The sequence below is a fragment of the Diabrotica undecimpunctata genome, chromosome 1, assembly GCF_040954645.1.
Source record: "Diabrotica undecimpunctata isolate CICGRU chromosome 1, icDiaUnde3, whole genome shotgun sequence".
In the NCBI taxonomy this organism is placed as follows: domain Eukaryota; kingdom Metazoa; phylum Arthropoda; class Insecta; order Coleoptera; family Chrysomelidae; genus Diabrotica; species Diabrotica undecimpunctata.
The window spans coordinates 121,852,953-121,869,165 of record NC_092803.1 but is presented as its reverse complement, the minus strand read 5'-3'; the positions used below and the strand labels follow the sequence as shown (position 1 = coordinate 121,869,165).

The window sequence follows — 16,213 nt, the reverse complement described above, 5'->3', positions numbered from 1 at the left end:
TTGGTTTTGTGATTAGTTTTATTCTTTTTAGTTTTAGATCTAGTATAATTTTTGCTCTGATTTGTCTATGGTCACTGTCTGTTTGAAATTTAGTTAATATACGTAAATATGCATGTTTGCATATACGCAATATGCATGTTTTGGTAGTATGCAAACTGAACCAGTCTTTCTCCCCTTTCGTTTCTTTCGCCGACTTATGCTTTCCCATGACTTGTTGCTTGTCTTGTCTCGTTCCCATTTTGGGATTAAAGTCACCAATTAAATGCTTAAAATGACTTTTATTGTTATTTAATGGTTCATTTATGTTAATGTAGAGTTCCTCTATTTCTTCGTTAGTGTGAGTAATCGTTGTATCTCCTTAATAGTTGTAAGATTAAGCTAGCTTCTCTATTCGAGATACTATTTCTACTACTCTTCGTCTTCATTTCTTGTTGATTAGGAATCCAATACCACCTGTTCGGCTCGTTGATGTTGCTCGGTAGTAGAATGTGTTTCGCGGCGCTAATTCCAATACCTTTTCATCTTTTCGTCTTATTTCGCTGATTCCTATGACGTCAAATTTTATATTTTCAGTTTCTTTTTCCAGTTTTACCAGTCTCAAATAATTTGATAGCGAGCGGCAATTACATGTTGCCATATAAAGCGTTGTTGTTTTATTTGGGTAGCAGTTCACGCTCCGCAGATTTTCCTCAGATATGCCCGCCTGGCTTCATCCCGAAAACTACCCAGTTCAGGGTCATTTGGGTCTACGGAGAATGAGGGCAATTATTTGAGTCTGTCTTTCATGTTAATGGTTGTGAGTCGTACCTTACCACGCTGCTTCAGTGCGGGTTGTTAAGGGTTCGCTGTGTGTTCCAGTTTTAAGGCGCCAAAACCCGCCTTTCACCCTCCTTCTTCTTCGATATAATGTACTCCAATACGTTATGTAACTTTCGAAACTTAAATAATGTGGTGAATCTTTGACAACTGTAATAAAAGATTGAACAATTTAGTATGTTCCAAAATTCAAACTAACTACATAGTTTTCAATTTATTCTATCAAAGAAAATTCTCGTTGGAAAATTATTTAGTTGGTATGAAGGATAAGTTAAAATTTTAAATTAAGTAATAAAATCAAACTACATTTTGCAGGTCTCGTTGATGTGTTGGACTCCGAAATAGATTTCCTATCATTTTTTGAAATGACAATTTTTCAGCATGTCATGGTATTTATCGACTACAGCCTTATTAGTTGTAACTATCTACTGCACTCAGATGCTCTGAAGACAATTCTAAATTATCCAAAGGATTATAGATTTGATTTGATTATATTTGACAATACCTGTGGCCAATGTACTTTGCCCTTAATTCAAAGATTTCACTATCCTCCAGCAGTAGCAGTAACAGCTTTACTACTACCTCAGTTTATTTCGGAAAGTTTTGGAAACAATGCTGAGCCATCCTATATTCCATATTATTTTGCAGAATACGGCAAAGAGATTAATTTTCTTCAGCGACTAAAAACTTTTTATTGGATAAGAGCTGAGGACCTAGTAAGAAAATATTATTTTAACAACGTTGTCGAAGGTAAGTGAATAATTTGTTTAAAATCCACCATCAAAATCATATTTCTTTGAGAACGCCTCATATCAAACTTTCAGTGATAGTCTTCAAAATATATAGGGTGTCCCATATAAAAAAACATGAGTTGGTATTATATTTCCTTAGTGAGAACCCCTAAAAAAATTTCTCGTACGCCACTGAACACGTCCATAATATATTTATCAAAAGTTTTGATAAAGTTTTCTTAATTTCAATATCCCTGTATCTCGCTAATGTGGGGAGCGATTGATGATTTGATTAGGTAATCGTTACTTTAATGAAAAAATAAGTCATGACATCTTAACTACTTTTTTCTATCTCATCTAGTTTTTGGCATACTCTGCAAAACATACCAATTTGGGGCACCCTGACAATGAAAGAATACACCAGTCGCAGTCGTATGTAACGAAAATGCCACTGAACCTCTAAAAATCATACGACCAAACTAAATTTTGCTGACACTGTCAATCTTAAAACCTCAAAAAAGATACAAAAAAGTTTACCAGTCTTACCTCCGGGTTACCCCCTAAAACCGTCTCTAATAGGGGGGAGAGGAAAACATCGACTTACTAAGAATCTACGCCGTAGAAAAACATGTTTTAAACAAAAAAGCCTAGAAAAGAAAACTTTTTAAAAATGTAGCTAAGATAGCGGTGAACAAAAATGTATATTAGCACTTTTTCTGTAGAATGAACCGTTCTCTTAGAAACAACGCTTGAAACGACCGGCGGTTTTAAATTTTTTTCAAAAAAGATATTTTTAACTAATAGGTGACATTTCAACAGAAAATTTAATTTTGAACAACTTTTCCATAGATATATATGTAGGATATAAAATTTATCCAAATGCACTCTAGTGTATAGAGACTTATTCACCCCGTTTTTGTAAAACGCACCCCTTTAAATAATAGCACTTCCCGTTTTTCATATGTGGGGGTCCATTAACCATATGAAATAATAAAACCTCTTTTACATTATAGTTCTTTTCTAAACTACATATTTAATAGCCTACTAGAAAGTTTGTAAAAAATCAGAGTTTATCGGGACCTGAGATTAGAGTTCAAAGGGGTTATATTCCAATCTAATTTAGATCTACAGATCTTGTGAATTTTATACCGTTTTTTTTAAATACCCCTCAGGTAAATGTGTCGTTTAAAATACCAATTTAGTAAAATACCCATTTGAAAATAGGTCTGATAGTCCACTGAGAGATCTAGCCGACAGCTAGCTTATTTTTCTCATTTTTGATTGATTTTTTATTTCAGGTATGGCAAAAGAAATATTTGGAGAACAAATGGACTCTTTCGATTCTCTTGAGAATCATATTTCCCTACTTTTGTGTAACTTAATGCAAGGTTTTAGCAATCCGCAACCTCTAACTCCAAACATAATTCCAGTAGGTGGCTTACACATCAAACCAGCAAAAACACTGCCAGAGGTAAGCAATCTTGTTAGTATTCTCTGGTGAACTACTCTATCTTTTCAATTGAATATAATGTTTGACAAAAACAAGATAATTTTTTAATGCAAAAAGTTTATTTGATAAAAAATTAACAAATGAGCCTAACTTATTTGCAAATAAACAAATGGAGAACAAAGTTGGGTAGTATAATAGTAATGGCAATTTTGGACTATATAAGTACCTTTACACTTACATTCTTTCGTGGGCGATTGAATGGGCCATTCCAATCGCGCGTAATTAGGCAGCGGAAATATTGCGCCGTTCCAAGCATGTGTCGCTAACAGTGAGACGCTACAGCCCCAAAGGATAGCACGTCGTTTTTAATGTAAGGGATCAGAACGCAAGTGTAAATATAAAACTCTCAGCGTATCCTTCGTGTGCTGAGTGTCGTTAGCGTGGTAGGAATATTAGCAGTTTTAGTGAGATTCCCCACATGAATAAAAAGAAACAACAATTACTTATTTGCTTTGTGTACCTCAGCGCATATATAACTGTATCCGGAAGATTAAGGGTTAAAAAATGGATGGAAAATCGCAATCGATTTGGGCATATGCCTCTTTTAAAGGAAATAGCTAAACTTCCTTGATGATTTTTAAAGTTACTTGAGGATGAGTTCTTTAACTTTCATTTAGTAACATTAGTTAGACATAGTAACTTCTTTCATTGTAGAACAGGACACTAGAATGTGACAAAGCATAAGAGGGGAAGAAAGATTAACTGCCACTAAAACTGCCATTAAAGCCGAAGGATTTTAAGGTGTGTAAGGATATACACTGTCTGCTATATGTCTGTTAGCTGCATGCTTCAGATATTGGCATTTAGCTCTACATATTTTGGACCCAAAGAAAATATGTTACGTTGTGTTGGCTATTTACGCACTACGAGTACTTATTTTTTGAAGAAAGATAGTACTTCTTATGTTGCTGTCACGTCATTTGATTTTAAAGACGCCAAATCAGATGATATTCGTTTGAGGGAATGGACAACAGACAACAATAAATTGTGTAACTTAAAGTCTACTGCGAATAGAGGTTCTACAGAATCGTCAAAAATGAATCGGAAAAACTACGTAAATTACTTTGAAAAACTCGAATGGAAAGTTCAGTAGTAGAATAAGATGATAAAGAAAGCAAAATTTTAGCTTATATAAATAACAAAAAATAAAAAATCAAATATATTTTACCTATGAAGTCTCACTGTTATTGTTTTCTTCCTCGACACATCCAATTTCATGTTCGTCTTGATCTGAATCCGATTTCATGTTACTAATACTTGATGTTGGTGTTTTCTGGTCTTTTGTAAACAGTAACAAGCCATTCCAAAGAGTTGGATTGTGAACTTACTTCTGACTTGCACCACTTCATTTAGATTCGTTGCATTATTTCATCTCTCTTCTGAAGGATCCACTAAAACTTTGGATCTTTTTGACCACAAATCTTTGTTGGCCTCTGGATAAACTTTTTTTGCAAACTTTAATTCTCTCTTTGTATGCTGATGCTTTTAGATTTTTATTGCAATATTCTTTAGATTGGACTTTCCATCAACAAGGAAATGACTTGAACATTTCCAAGAATTTACTTATGACGTCTTTTGACCGGTACCGTGAATCCGCCATGATTAGACCAAACATTTAGAGTGGACATGATCACATGACGAGAACGTGGATCGCGAGAGTGTTTACACTGACAGGCTTTTTCGCGCGAATGGAATAGGCCGTTTAAATGGCCCGAGAACGAATGTAAGTGTAAAGGTACCTTATGTCTGCTAAATACGCCCAATTTTAAAAACGAAACATTAGTATATCTGGTGCTATATCTTTATAACACTATTCACAAATTAGGTTTTAAATTACTTCATTTCCCTACTCACATAACATAAATCATAAAAATAAGCTGCTTATCTCTATTAAATAAAATAGATCGAACAAAGACAGTAATATGGTGGAGGAATGTGATTTACCTACACTGGTCACTGAGAATTTTAAGTTTTGAGAGTGTTGAGACTTTTTGTTTATTTGGAACAAATTTTCGTATTATTTAAACTCATTTTCATGCCTTAGTGTTCTCTTTTGTGTGTAAGTATATAACATAAAGTGATTTTCTCTTACCTCTAAATAGTCCAGAAAACGAAAGTTTTCACCTCGCAATTTATTCGGAAAAGGTCGATCTACTTAAAAATTTGAGAATGGATAGTTCAAAGATCAACATCTATTTGATGCCAAAAGGCGCTTTTATTATAAGGTAGTTGCCACTACTTGTTTACTTGTTAATTACTTGTTTTATCAACAAACTATAATTAATAAAAATGTACCCTTGAAAAAATTAACAAAATCGTTGTGGTAATTTTATTTGAGGCTAATATTAACCAAGCTATATTTTATTATAGTCTAGCTCTTCCTATTATCATTTAGCTTTAGTTTAGCTTTTAATTCGTCGAATGCTAAATTTTGTAATTGTAAAATTAAATTACGGGAAAACTATGATTTTTTCGTGGATAACATATAAAATCTGATTTAAAATATTTAAAAGACCTATCTTTAAAAAACAAGTCTCTAGTATAAAAATTGAGTGAGTTGTAATGAAAAAAAGTCAGTTCCTATTTTTTTTTTCAGCCAAAAAGTGAGCGGAAACATCCCCCTAATTACCACCCCAATTAAATTTAGTCGTTGGCCTTACTCAGTCTTCTTTATTTATGTATTATTAATACATTCTAGAAGTTTCATGTACCTAAAATAGTTTTAAAAAATTAAAAAAAAAGGAGTCAAAAGCAAATAACGAATTTTTGTAGTTTGGTAAAAAATGCTCCTTTCTTCAAAATAGAAAGATTGGCATTAGATATACGAAAAAAATGTTTATATATTAAACTGTAGTTTTTTAATTCTTAAGAATTAAGTTTGCAAAAATTTTTTGTATAGCAAACATTAAGTGAGCTATTGACAATTAAAACTTGTACTAATATGCAAAAAGTACTTTTACCGATCCATTCAAAGTTACCTCTTTTTGAAACTGAGAAATTTAAAAGGATTCAATGTTAAGAGCCTTGTAGCCCTTGTAAAAATCTACAAAATGCTTTTTTACATAACTTTCTAATGTAAAAAATAAAAAACAATTATTTTTTTTGGAAAAAAATTAAGAAATCCAATTATTGGAAGCATAACAATGTAAGTTAGCGGTGTTTTTTTGTATTCTGTACATTAGTAACTTATATACACGCATACATTTATTTATACTCGACTTATTACACCAAAACCAACTGTTAACATTAAAGTCGTGCTGAAAATCGGTTTATTTCCTAGCATGGGGATTATCAGAATCCCACAAATGATTATTTTTCAAATTAAATATTCCTCGTCTGGTAATGTTGCCTTATCAGTAAAAAAATTGTATCCAGAAAATCTTTGTTAATATTTTGTTTATCTTGTAAAAGTTAAGCAAATTGTAAACGCGCAGGTAAATTTTGATGTAGTAAATTCTGAACAGAAGTGTAAGGATATGGATGCAGTTTTTTCCTCTTCAAAATTCTAAAAACAGACGAAAAATGTCATCTTTTTCATCGACAATAATAGTTTTTGTAGCTCCGTGTTCACTTTTAGGGCGTCCCCTACTCATCAAGACGGTTGTAAAGATTTCTAAACAGTTTGTAGTTGAGTTGCCTTCGATTTGGATTATATTGTGAATATCTTCGAGCAGTAGTAGTTCCACTGTAATTTAATTGAGCAAAAACATAAATCACGTCGCTCATCTCATTGTTCAAAAAATCGGTCTAGGCATTATTTGATGAATAACTATTTTCTTTTTAATTATTTGATTATTAAACAATTTGATACTAATTTAACACTTACTTTTATTTTTCATAAGCCTACTTGGAAAAGAAAATTTTAATTACGGCTTACTTCGCGAATTTAAAGTTTAATTGAAATCTGTGCAAAACCGGATCATATAATAGTATAGATCAAGTGTATTGAAGTAAATAGTGGACATTTTAAATATTTACTTTACAGCTTTTTATTTTTGTTTTTTAATAGACAGTTAGAAAATAAAACTTTTATATTGTAAAATTAAAATTTTAAAATTAAAATAATATTTTACCCATAAATCACCCGAAAAAAATTGCTTTAATTTACTAAACACAACCAAGTGTAACTAGCGCTCTGTATTAACAATGCTAAATTAGAGTCTAAATTAGGAATCCTCATGCCAAAAAACATAAAATTGTCAATTTATAAATAGAAATTGCGGAAATACAAAAGTGTTGCGAAAATTAAAATCAATATTTAAACTTGACACCCGTTATCTCGGAAACTAGCCATATTTATATGAGGCATGTTTATGATTGGACAATTTTAATGAATCACCCTGTATATCGCTTGCTGAGAACATTAGTGACGTAACTCAAAAATTGCCAATTCTGACTTTACCTATCAGATATTTTCCTAATATTTATCTTGATATTATGTATTACCCACAAATCGAGTGGTCTGTGGTATTACCATGTATTCCTGACGGAAGTATAATTGTACTATAAACCACTAGATGGGGCTATATGTCAGCAATATTCTGTGACGTTTAGCTCTGCCTCTGCATGTATTATGTCCATATTTATAGTCGGTACTCAAGCTCGTGCTTGAGCACGTGCTCCGCCAAGTCGAACTTACGTCAAAGTCATGCTCAAGTATTTGTTGTATTCTATAAACGATACTTCGAGTATTCACGTTCAAGATTGATCTCAAGCACGAAAATTAGGGATTTTAAGTAAATTTTATTGATGACATCCAATAAAAAGAAGATTCTGTCAATTATTATCATTGTCACTAAACTTTATTTAAATATTTTTAGTGCCAAATATAGCTTTATTGAAGAATAAAAAGAAAAGAATAAGAAGAAAAAAAAATAATTTTTAATAAATTATTTTAAGGTATGTAATATATTATAAAAAATATGCATTCGAGGGAATAAATTTCAATTATGTGGATTTTTAGATGAGCGGAAATTGTACTAAATATGCAGTGTATTTGTATTCTACAAAAAGAAAGGTGTTTTTAATCCAGCTGGTAAAAGGAAATAATACTGTAGAGAATAAAAGGACAGACGGTGCTTCCTTAATGATAAAAGAAGGGTTGGGAGGACCATACAGCATATTATATAACTGCCATCCTGAGGTAGATATATTGAGGACTAAGGACAGAACAGCTACGAAAATTGTAAAGCAAATTGAAACAGGTAAAATAAAAATATTTATTAAAATCCTTTATAAAAGGTATATAAATAAAAAAAAAACCAATCGGGCTACGTCATAGAGACAGAACGTTTTCGGAATCCATATTCCATCATCAGCGTCTAGGTATACATGTTTAAAGCCACTAAATATCTGGGTAAAAACCCGTTAAAAGTTGTAGGTTAAAATTAGGTTTACATTATTCGATCTTATGTATTAAGATGTTAAAGTTACCAGTTAATTTGATAACATGGCAATGTACGACTCTACATGAAGTTGCTGGTCCTGAGACAAAATGTCTACATGGTATACAGCGAGCTACAGGAATTTAGTTTCCTTGTGGAGAGGTATAATACTTTTATTTATTTAAAGCAAAGTTTTTATCCTATCATTTTCTCTGCATTTTCTCTGCAGAAAATACAGAGAAACAACAGCATGCTGGCTACATGTGATGGCTCTTTGAAAAAACTAAAGCCTGATGTAGTGCTGGAGTTTGTGAAAGTTGCTGTTCCCGACATGTATGTAAGGATCGACTGTCCGTGGGACAGCACAGAAGTATTTGGAAGAGGTAAATTTACTATATATTCATACTTAGTATAATTGTAGGACAAAAGGCGGCCCACCAGTTAGGAAGACATGTAAGTTTAATTACTGTAACATAAAAGTATCTGACTCTCTCCATTGCTTTTTCAGTTCAAAATAAAGAGTTGTTATGTATGATAATTTTGAGAAATCTTACCTGTACATTTAATAATAATTTCAAGTAATACTTGTAATATGACACCTGTTGTTCCTATAGAATATGTTAATCTGCTTCAAATGGTAAGTAATCTTAAATGTACTTATGGCAATATGTAACAATAATAACAAACACTACTACTAATGGAGAAGTGGCTATTATAAGTGCAAATAAAAAACATTCGCAAAAAGAAGATTTGAATTATTCCAAAGGTTAATAGTAATCTATAGTTAGGGATTTTTAAAACAATCATTTTTATATAACTATTTTTATTTTGTACTTAATGTATGTATTATATTAAAAACTGTTAAAAATTCTAAATGTAAATACTAGCTGTAGATATTTTTTTGGTGATTTTGTGTTTAATGAATACTATGGTGGCTGTAAAGCGATTATTATATTATTTTATATTTAACAAGCCTGATATTATTCCATTTTTTAGTTTTATAAATTGTTACTTTTAAATTTACTTATCGTGAATGTTTATAAATATATTTTTAAATAAAGAATATTAATATTTTAAATGTGTAATTAATTTTCTATTTGATAAGGAAAGGTTTTATGAAAGGAATAAACACTTATTTAAAAGTAGGGAGACAACTTGAACTCAATAAAGATATACTTGCTTAAGTTGTCTGAGTTTAGTATAACCCTCATTTATTTTAAATTAAAATATAAAAAATACATTTTGACAAATAAAATAAAAAAGAATTACATTTAACATATACTATTCAATAATATATTCACATTCTCATGCCTAAAATTGTTGAATACAATGTCTCCTAAAATTTAAACCTTGTCCCACATCATTAACATTTCTATTTACTGGCACATCAGTACTTTCTAGAAAATCATCATCACTATCATTATTTTCCTGTAAACATATATTGCAGAGTACTGCTGTAGCACTTATTATTGCAAGCTATGTATTTAATTTGATTTGTAGGCCTCATTGCAGACAGGGAAATCATATTTTCCAGCTTCTAAATAGCCTTTTGGCAACATTTCTTACATGTGCGCTATTATATCTATTTTGTTGATCCTTACCTAAAAAGATATATCTATCAAATAACCTATTTTTTGGTTTAGGCCAGTATCAATAAATATCTTGCTTTAATACTGGAGTAAGTAGATAGTGCCTACACTGCGCGCATATTCACTATTCATAATAATTCACCTATTAATAATTCTGGAATTTATCCTCTTTCCATTCTAACTCTTAATCAACTTTGATCAAATATTAAGCTAACTTAATCCTGGATGTTGAACAACATATATGTATATATATATATATATATATATATATATATATATATATATATATATATATATATACAGTGGAACCTCGATTATCCGTCTCTCTATTAACCGTCACCTCTGTTAACCGCCAGGGTCCATACATAAGTTATATTGACAACATAAGTAAAACTTTAAATTCATTTTGTTTGAGCATTGCGATAAGCCAAACGAAATTCGATGAAATATACACGTGAAGTTATGCCACCACTGCATTTTTTTATGTAAACAATTATTGTTCTTATTCAGGGCTCTGGAATAAATTTCAATTTAAATAGGTAATGATAAATGATACCGTGCTTTTAGAGTTTCATTTTGAGAATCGCAAGACGAAAATAAAAACGCATGCAAACATTGATTGTGTCACTTAGTCGCATTGAGCAAAAAGTATGATGTTCCGAGAACAGCAATCAATGATTAAAAAAAAATGCTGAATATATTGAAAAGTATGCTTCGCAAATGGAATCGTTGGATGGCTAGATAAAACATAGTTAGACAATGAAAAAAAGCCACAAATGAATCACTCGACACGGCACGACACGCCACTCTTTATTTGTGATTCGTTCAAAAAAGAAGCGAAGGCGTTCCTTTGTCTGGACCTATTGTTGCCGAAAAAGAGTTGTTTTTCAACATGAAATTGAATGGCGATCCTTCATTCAAAGGAAGCAGTGGTTGGTTGGAAAAGGTCAAAAATTGCCACGGTATACGGGAACTGAAAATCGAAGGTGAAAAATTGAGCACTGCAAGTATTGAAGTCGCTGACGAATAAAAAAAAAAGTTTTAAGATATGGTCGATGAATATGGTTTGACACGCGATCAAGTGTTCAATGCGGATAAAACTGGTTTAAACTAAAAAGCATTGCCAACGAAAACACTCGCTGCACTGTATGAAAAATATAAACCAGGATTTAAAACGCAAAAGCAACGAATCACAGCAATGATATGTTCAAATGCAAGTGGCGACCATCGCCTTCCTATATTATTGATTGGTACAGCAAAAAAAGCACGTTGTTTCAAGGGCATAAATATGAACGCGCTTTTCATTAACTACTACGCACAACATAATGCATAGATGTGCCAAGATATATTGGCTGACTGGTTCAATAAGGTATGTACTGAAACCAAAATTTGTTTATCTATTTTTCTAACGTCTTGTTTTTAAGTTTTTATACCGGACGTTCGACAATACTTGCAAGCAAAACATTAGCCATCAAAGGCGCTTCTCATTTTGGACAATGCACCTGCCCATTCTAAGGCCGGTATGCTGCGAAGTGGCGATGAAAATATCACGTGCTCTTTTCTGCCTGCGAATACAACATCATTGATACACCCAATGGATTAATCGGTTATTAAAACATTCAAAAGAAGATACAGAAACAAATTTATTCTTCCAAAGTTATGGAAGAGGAATATTCTTTGCCAGAATACTGGAAAGCATACAATTTAAAATACGCAGTCGACAATGCTGTGGATGCTTGGGCTGATGTTTCGGAAAGAGCGTGGAATAAATTATGGCCTGAATCAACTCAAGATGAAAATGCCCACGTGATAGCCGAGCGTGATGTGGTAATAAATGAAGTGATGGCTGAATCAACTGTTTTGTTTTCGTTGCCTAAAGATGACATAAACGAATGGTTAATTTGTGATGAGGACGCAAACGGCTATCGATTGCTGACAGATGATGAAATCGTTGAAATGGCAACAGAGGCGTACGAAACTGATTCAGAAGCTGACAGAGACTTTGATGGTGGCGATGTTGATGATTCTATTCATCAACAATTCATCAAGTGGTATTCTCGGCAAGGAGAAGTCTCGGTAGAGTTAGATAAGGTTAGAAGTAACAATAAAACAAACAAAGATTTCGGAATATTTTAAATCAAATTGATTCGACTGTACTACCATAAATCCCTACAAATAAAATTTGAGAGTTATACTATGAATTTTTTTTTAATGTTCTGTTAACCGTCTTTTCGATTATCCGTCATACCCTTGGTCCGATGCCCTGACGGATAATCGAGGTTTCACTATATAAATATATTGTTACGATGTTTTGTTTGTGTATAGTTTTATCAGAAATGAGTGTTTTTAAATGACATAAATATAGGGTTTTTATCGCGGTTCTCAAAGAATTAGTTCGTAAGCACCTTTTGAAATTATCTTTATTATAATTATTATGAAACACACATATATATCTAATATAAACAATGTAAATTTTAAACAATCTATTTTTAAATTGAAATTCGTATGACACTAATTAAATTATATAGACAATGTAAATTTAAAACAAACTATCTTTAAATTGAAATTCTTATGACACTAATTAAATTATATTAACAAAATTTGGTACCTTTCTGTCACTGAATGCCTAAATGAAACTGTTTTCCAAAACAAAGATTTTAATCACCACTCAATGTCTTCGTTGTCAGCCTCGGTTATCCTTCTTTTTGTAAACTTGCATTGCCAAGTACACCACAATGTTTTAATTATCAGCTTCTACCATTTTAAAATATTTTTCTTCTTACTAGCATTTATAAATCGGTAAATATTCTTCTTTCTTCTTTTTTTATTTGCTTTTTGTTTATTCTTCTTTCTAATAATCTAATACTCTCTTCCAATCTCCACTCACTATATACATTATATAATTTTAATCTTCAACTAATACTCTCTTCCAATCTCCATATACATAATATAATTTTTAATCTTCAATTAATACTCTCTTAATTCTATTTCTTAATCTTCATCTAATATACTGGATCACTGATAAGTGAACGACTGAACTATACTAACTGACTATATTGAACATACTGACTATTATACTGAACTTACTGACCCCTTTGAATCCAAATCACATCGTATTTATATCATTTTAATGTTCACGAATATTCTTGAAAGAAAATATATTCGAATCCTTCTATTTCATAGACATTACAATGTTCGTGAAGATTCTACTGCGAACAAAGGTTAAATTCTTTCTATTGACATCTTATTCTAGAGTTCTAGATAATTCCTTACTATTCTATCTGGAAAACTACTATTCTAACTAAAATTCTATCGAGAATTTTATGGAAATTTAGGCTTTTCAGATCAGAATATAAACTTATATATAAATTACATCTTAAATTTATAAATAACACTATTTTTTAATCCATAATTCTTTATTAAAGTTCCTACAACCAAACCCACTCCAGTGTATATTTGGTTGCCTACAAAGATGGTGCACTCAAATATATTTACAATATTATAATTATAAAAATAACCAAATACATTGCAAATTAAAACACTTTTTAAACTTATTATTATGTTAATTTCTTAAGAATGCTCTCATATAAATATATTCTATAATATTCTCTAGTATATAACTTTAGTTGAATATGATCTATGCTCAGTCCTCTTTCTTGATACCCGGTTCATCAGAACCCAGAACAACTCCCTGATTATCGACTGACATAGAAAACGTCATGGTTCTGGACGCTTCCTTAACTATTGGTCATATCATAGACATTCAATTAAAATCAATTTGCTTAAGCAAATGAAAGCTAGAATCATAGCAATTAGTGATCCTTCTTTCCATCAGAAGAACCTGAAAATCCTGTCTAACCTTTTCATCGACAATTCATACCCACAACACCTAGTCACCAAGATCTTATTTAGTTTGACCCCGAACATAGCACGCCATAGTGATGAGGTGCAAATTATTGTCACAAGTGGAGAACAAAATGCCAATTGCTCATATACTTCATTAAAATACATAAAAGGCATAACACCCAGACTGACAAGACTTTTTAAAGATTTCACTAATTTAAAAATAGCCTTTAAAACTTCATTAACTGCGAGATCAATATATTCCAAAGTCAAAGATAAAAGTGACATCAAAGATTGTTCCAACTTTGTGTACCAGATTCCTTGCAACAATTGTAATTTGGTATATGTGGGACAAACCACGCGTAGCCTAGGTAGTCGCTTAATCAGTCATCGAAGCGACAGCAGACTATATCCGGAAAGATCTGCCCTTGCAGAACATGTAAATAAAGAACATCACATAATGAATTATGAATCAGTCAAAGTTTTAGCTACTGAAACCAATTACAAAAAAAGAATCTTCTTAGAAATGGCATTCATTGCTCAGAATTCAAATGCAATGAACAAAAGGAGTGACATTAATCAGTTAAGCTCCATTTACTCCTACCTATTATATTTGGATACACATTCACATGTCAATGATGTTTCAACATCTGAGTCATTGTAAAGTTTCCAAATTTCTTCAATTAGTATTTTCTCATCTTAATATAAATAAAAATTGTTCTTTCAACCTAAATACAATCTTTGTTAAATTTTGATATAGTAGTACTACATAAGACAAAGAAAACAAGAAGAAGTTCTGTCATTTGCCATGTCCAGGAATGACAGCTACTCTTAACCTAACACTTTATCTTATGTGTTAAAAGTAAATATAATTGTCAAGTTTGGTCTTTTACACCATGAAATTTATAGATTATTTAATTATTGACTCAATCAATGAGTGGTGCGTGATATTGTCACATGTGAGTAGAACATCCACGAAAGACAAATCTCATTAACGTAAGTTTTTATAACCTTTTACATTCTTAATAGGTTTCGAGGATGCTTTACTAACAGTAGCACTTTATTTCAGTTTTTCCTGATGATAAAAATAAACATTTTCGAAAGCGTAAAACTTAGTTAAAAGAGTACACTTATTTCACCGCTACAAATCCCAATAAACCTCAAAGCTCTATATATATATATATATATATATATATATATATATATATATATAATAACGGATTTATTACTTAACTAATATATTATTTAACGGCTCTCGCCGCTTCTCTGCCCCCAATTTCCATCTTTTTCTGTCATATGCAGAATCTCAAAACTCTCAACAATATCCATAATCTCAAAAAACAAAAAAAATATATTGTTTTGGAAGTGAATTGGAAAAAAAAATATAAATATAAACAAACAAGTTAGGTTAGGATCCCGTGCTCAAGGCAGGTCGATCCGATGCTTGAGCACGAGCTGTCATTTTTGTGTACTCAAGCTCGATTTCGTGCTTGTGATCCGTTTATAAAATACAAAAACGACTCAAGGTCGACCTCAAGCATCGACCGATACTTGAGTACCGTCTATAAATATGGGCATTAGTCGCGCAAGTCAGTTTGCGCTCGACATCGACGTGAATACGTATCATAAACTTAGATACTAGTGACGAATCTTGACTTACCTCAGTAGTGTACTAACTTGGGGCAATATTTTTTAACCTATGAAATACAGATTCTCGCTTTACGTCAGTAGTGCGTGATAAACTAATCACTTATTACTAGTATACCGTTGACTTAAAGTATTAATTTATTTGTGTCAATTGTTTAGAAACATTAACTTTGTGCTAATTGATGCCAAAAATGAGTACAAGAGGAGGGAAGATGCTTTTGGCTACTGGGATAAACTGAGTATCTGTTTATTATTTGTGATTTTAAAACTTACATTAGTGCAAGTAACAGTTTGAATCACTAAAACTTTTCTACATACCTACGTCTAACATTATACTTTCACGGTATTTTACTAAATATTTCTTCAAGTTGCAACGCGTACAAGGTAATGAACAAGGACCAACTAATTGGATAATTGACGACAGCAATACACTTCGCTTCAGTCAGGGACCTCACTCACTGCAAACATCTGATAAAGAGAATATTTCTGATGAAACTTTAGGTAAATCCAATACTTAATTATAACTAAATTAAGAACTAAAAATGCCCTTCTTATACTCAACCAATTAAAGTATTTGTTTAATTTAATGCACATGGACATATTGCGAACACGATAAACACTAAAAATACATCATCTGTTTCATCAGTATCGTCTACCTGTTCGTCAACATCTTCTACCTATTCGTCGCCAATT

At 31.7% G+C, this 16,213-nt stretch overlaps 1 protein-coding gene across 2 annotated transcripts in view; it reads left to right on the top strand.

The window, feature by feature from the left end:
* Positions 1–16,213, top strand: part of LOC140431298 (UDP-glucosyltransferase 2-like) — a 144,992-nt gene that overhangs the window by 76,692 nt on the left and 52,087 nt on the right. For both annotated transcript variants that reach the window (XM_072519238.1, XM_072519233.1), the window contains exons 2-3: positions 1,132–1,566; positions 2,846–3,018. In XM_072519238.1, coding sequence (XP_072375339.1) covers positions 1,132–1,566; positions 2,846–3,018 — 608 coding nt within the window. The remainder of the gene's footprint in view (positions 1–1,131; positions 1,567–2,845; positions 3,019–16,213) is intronic.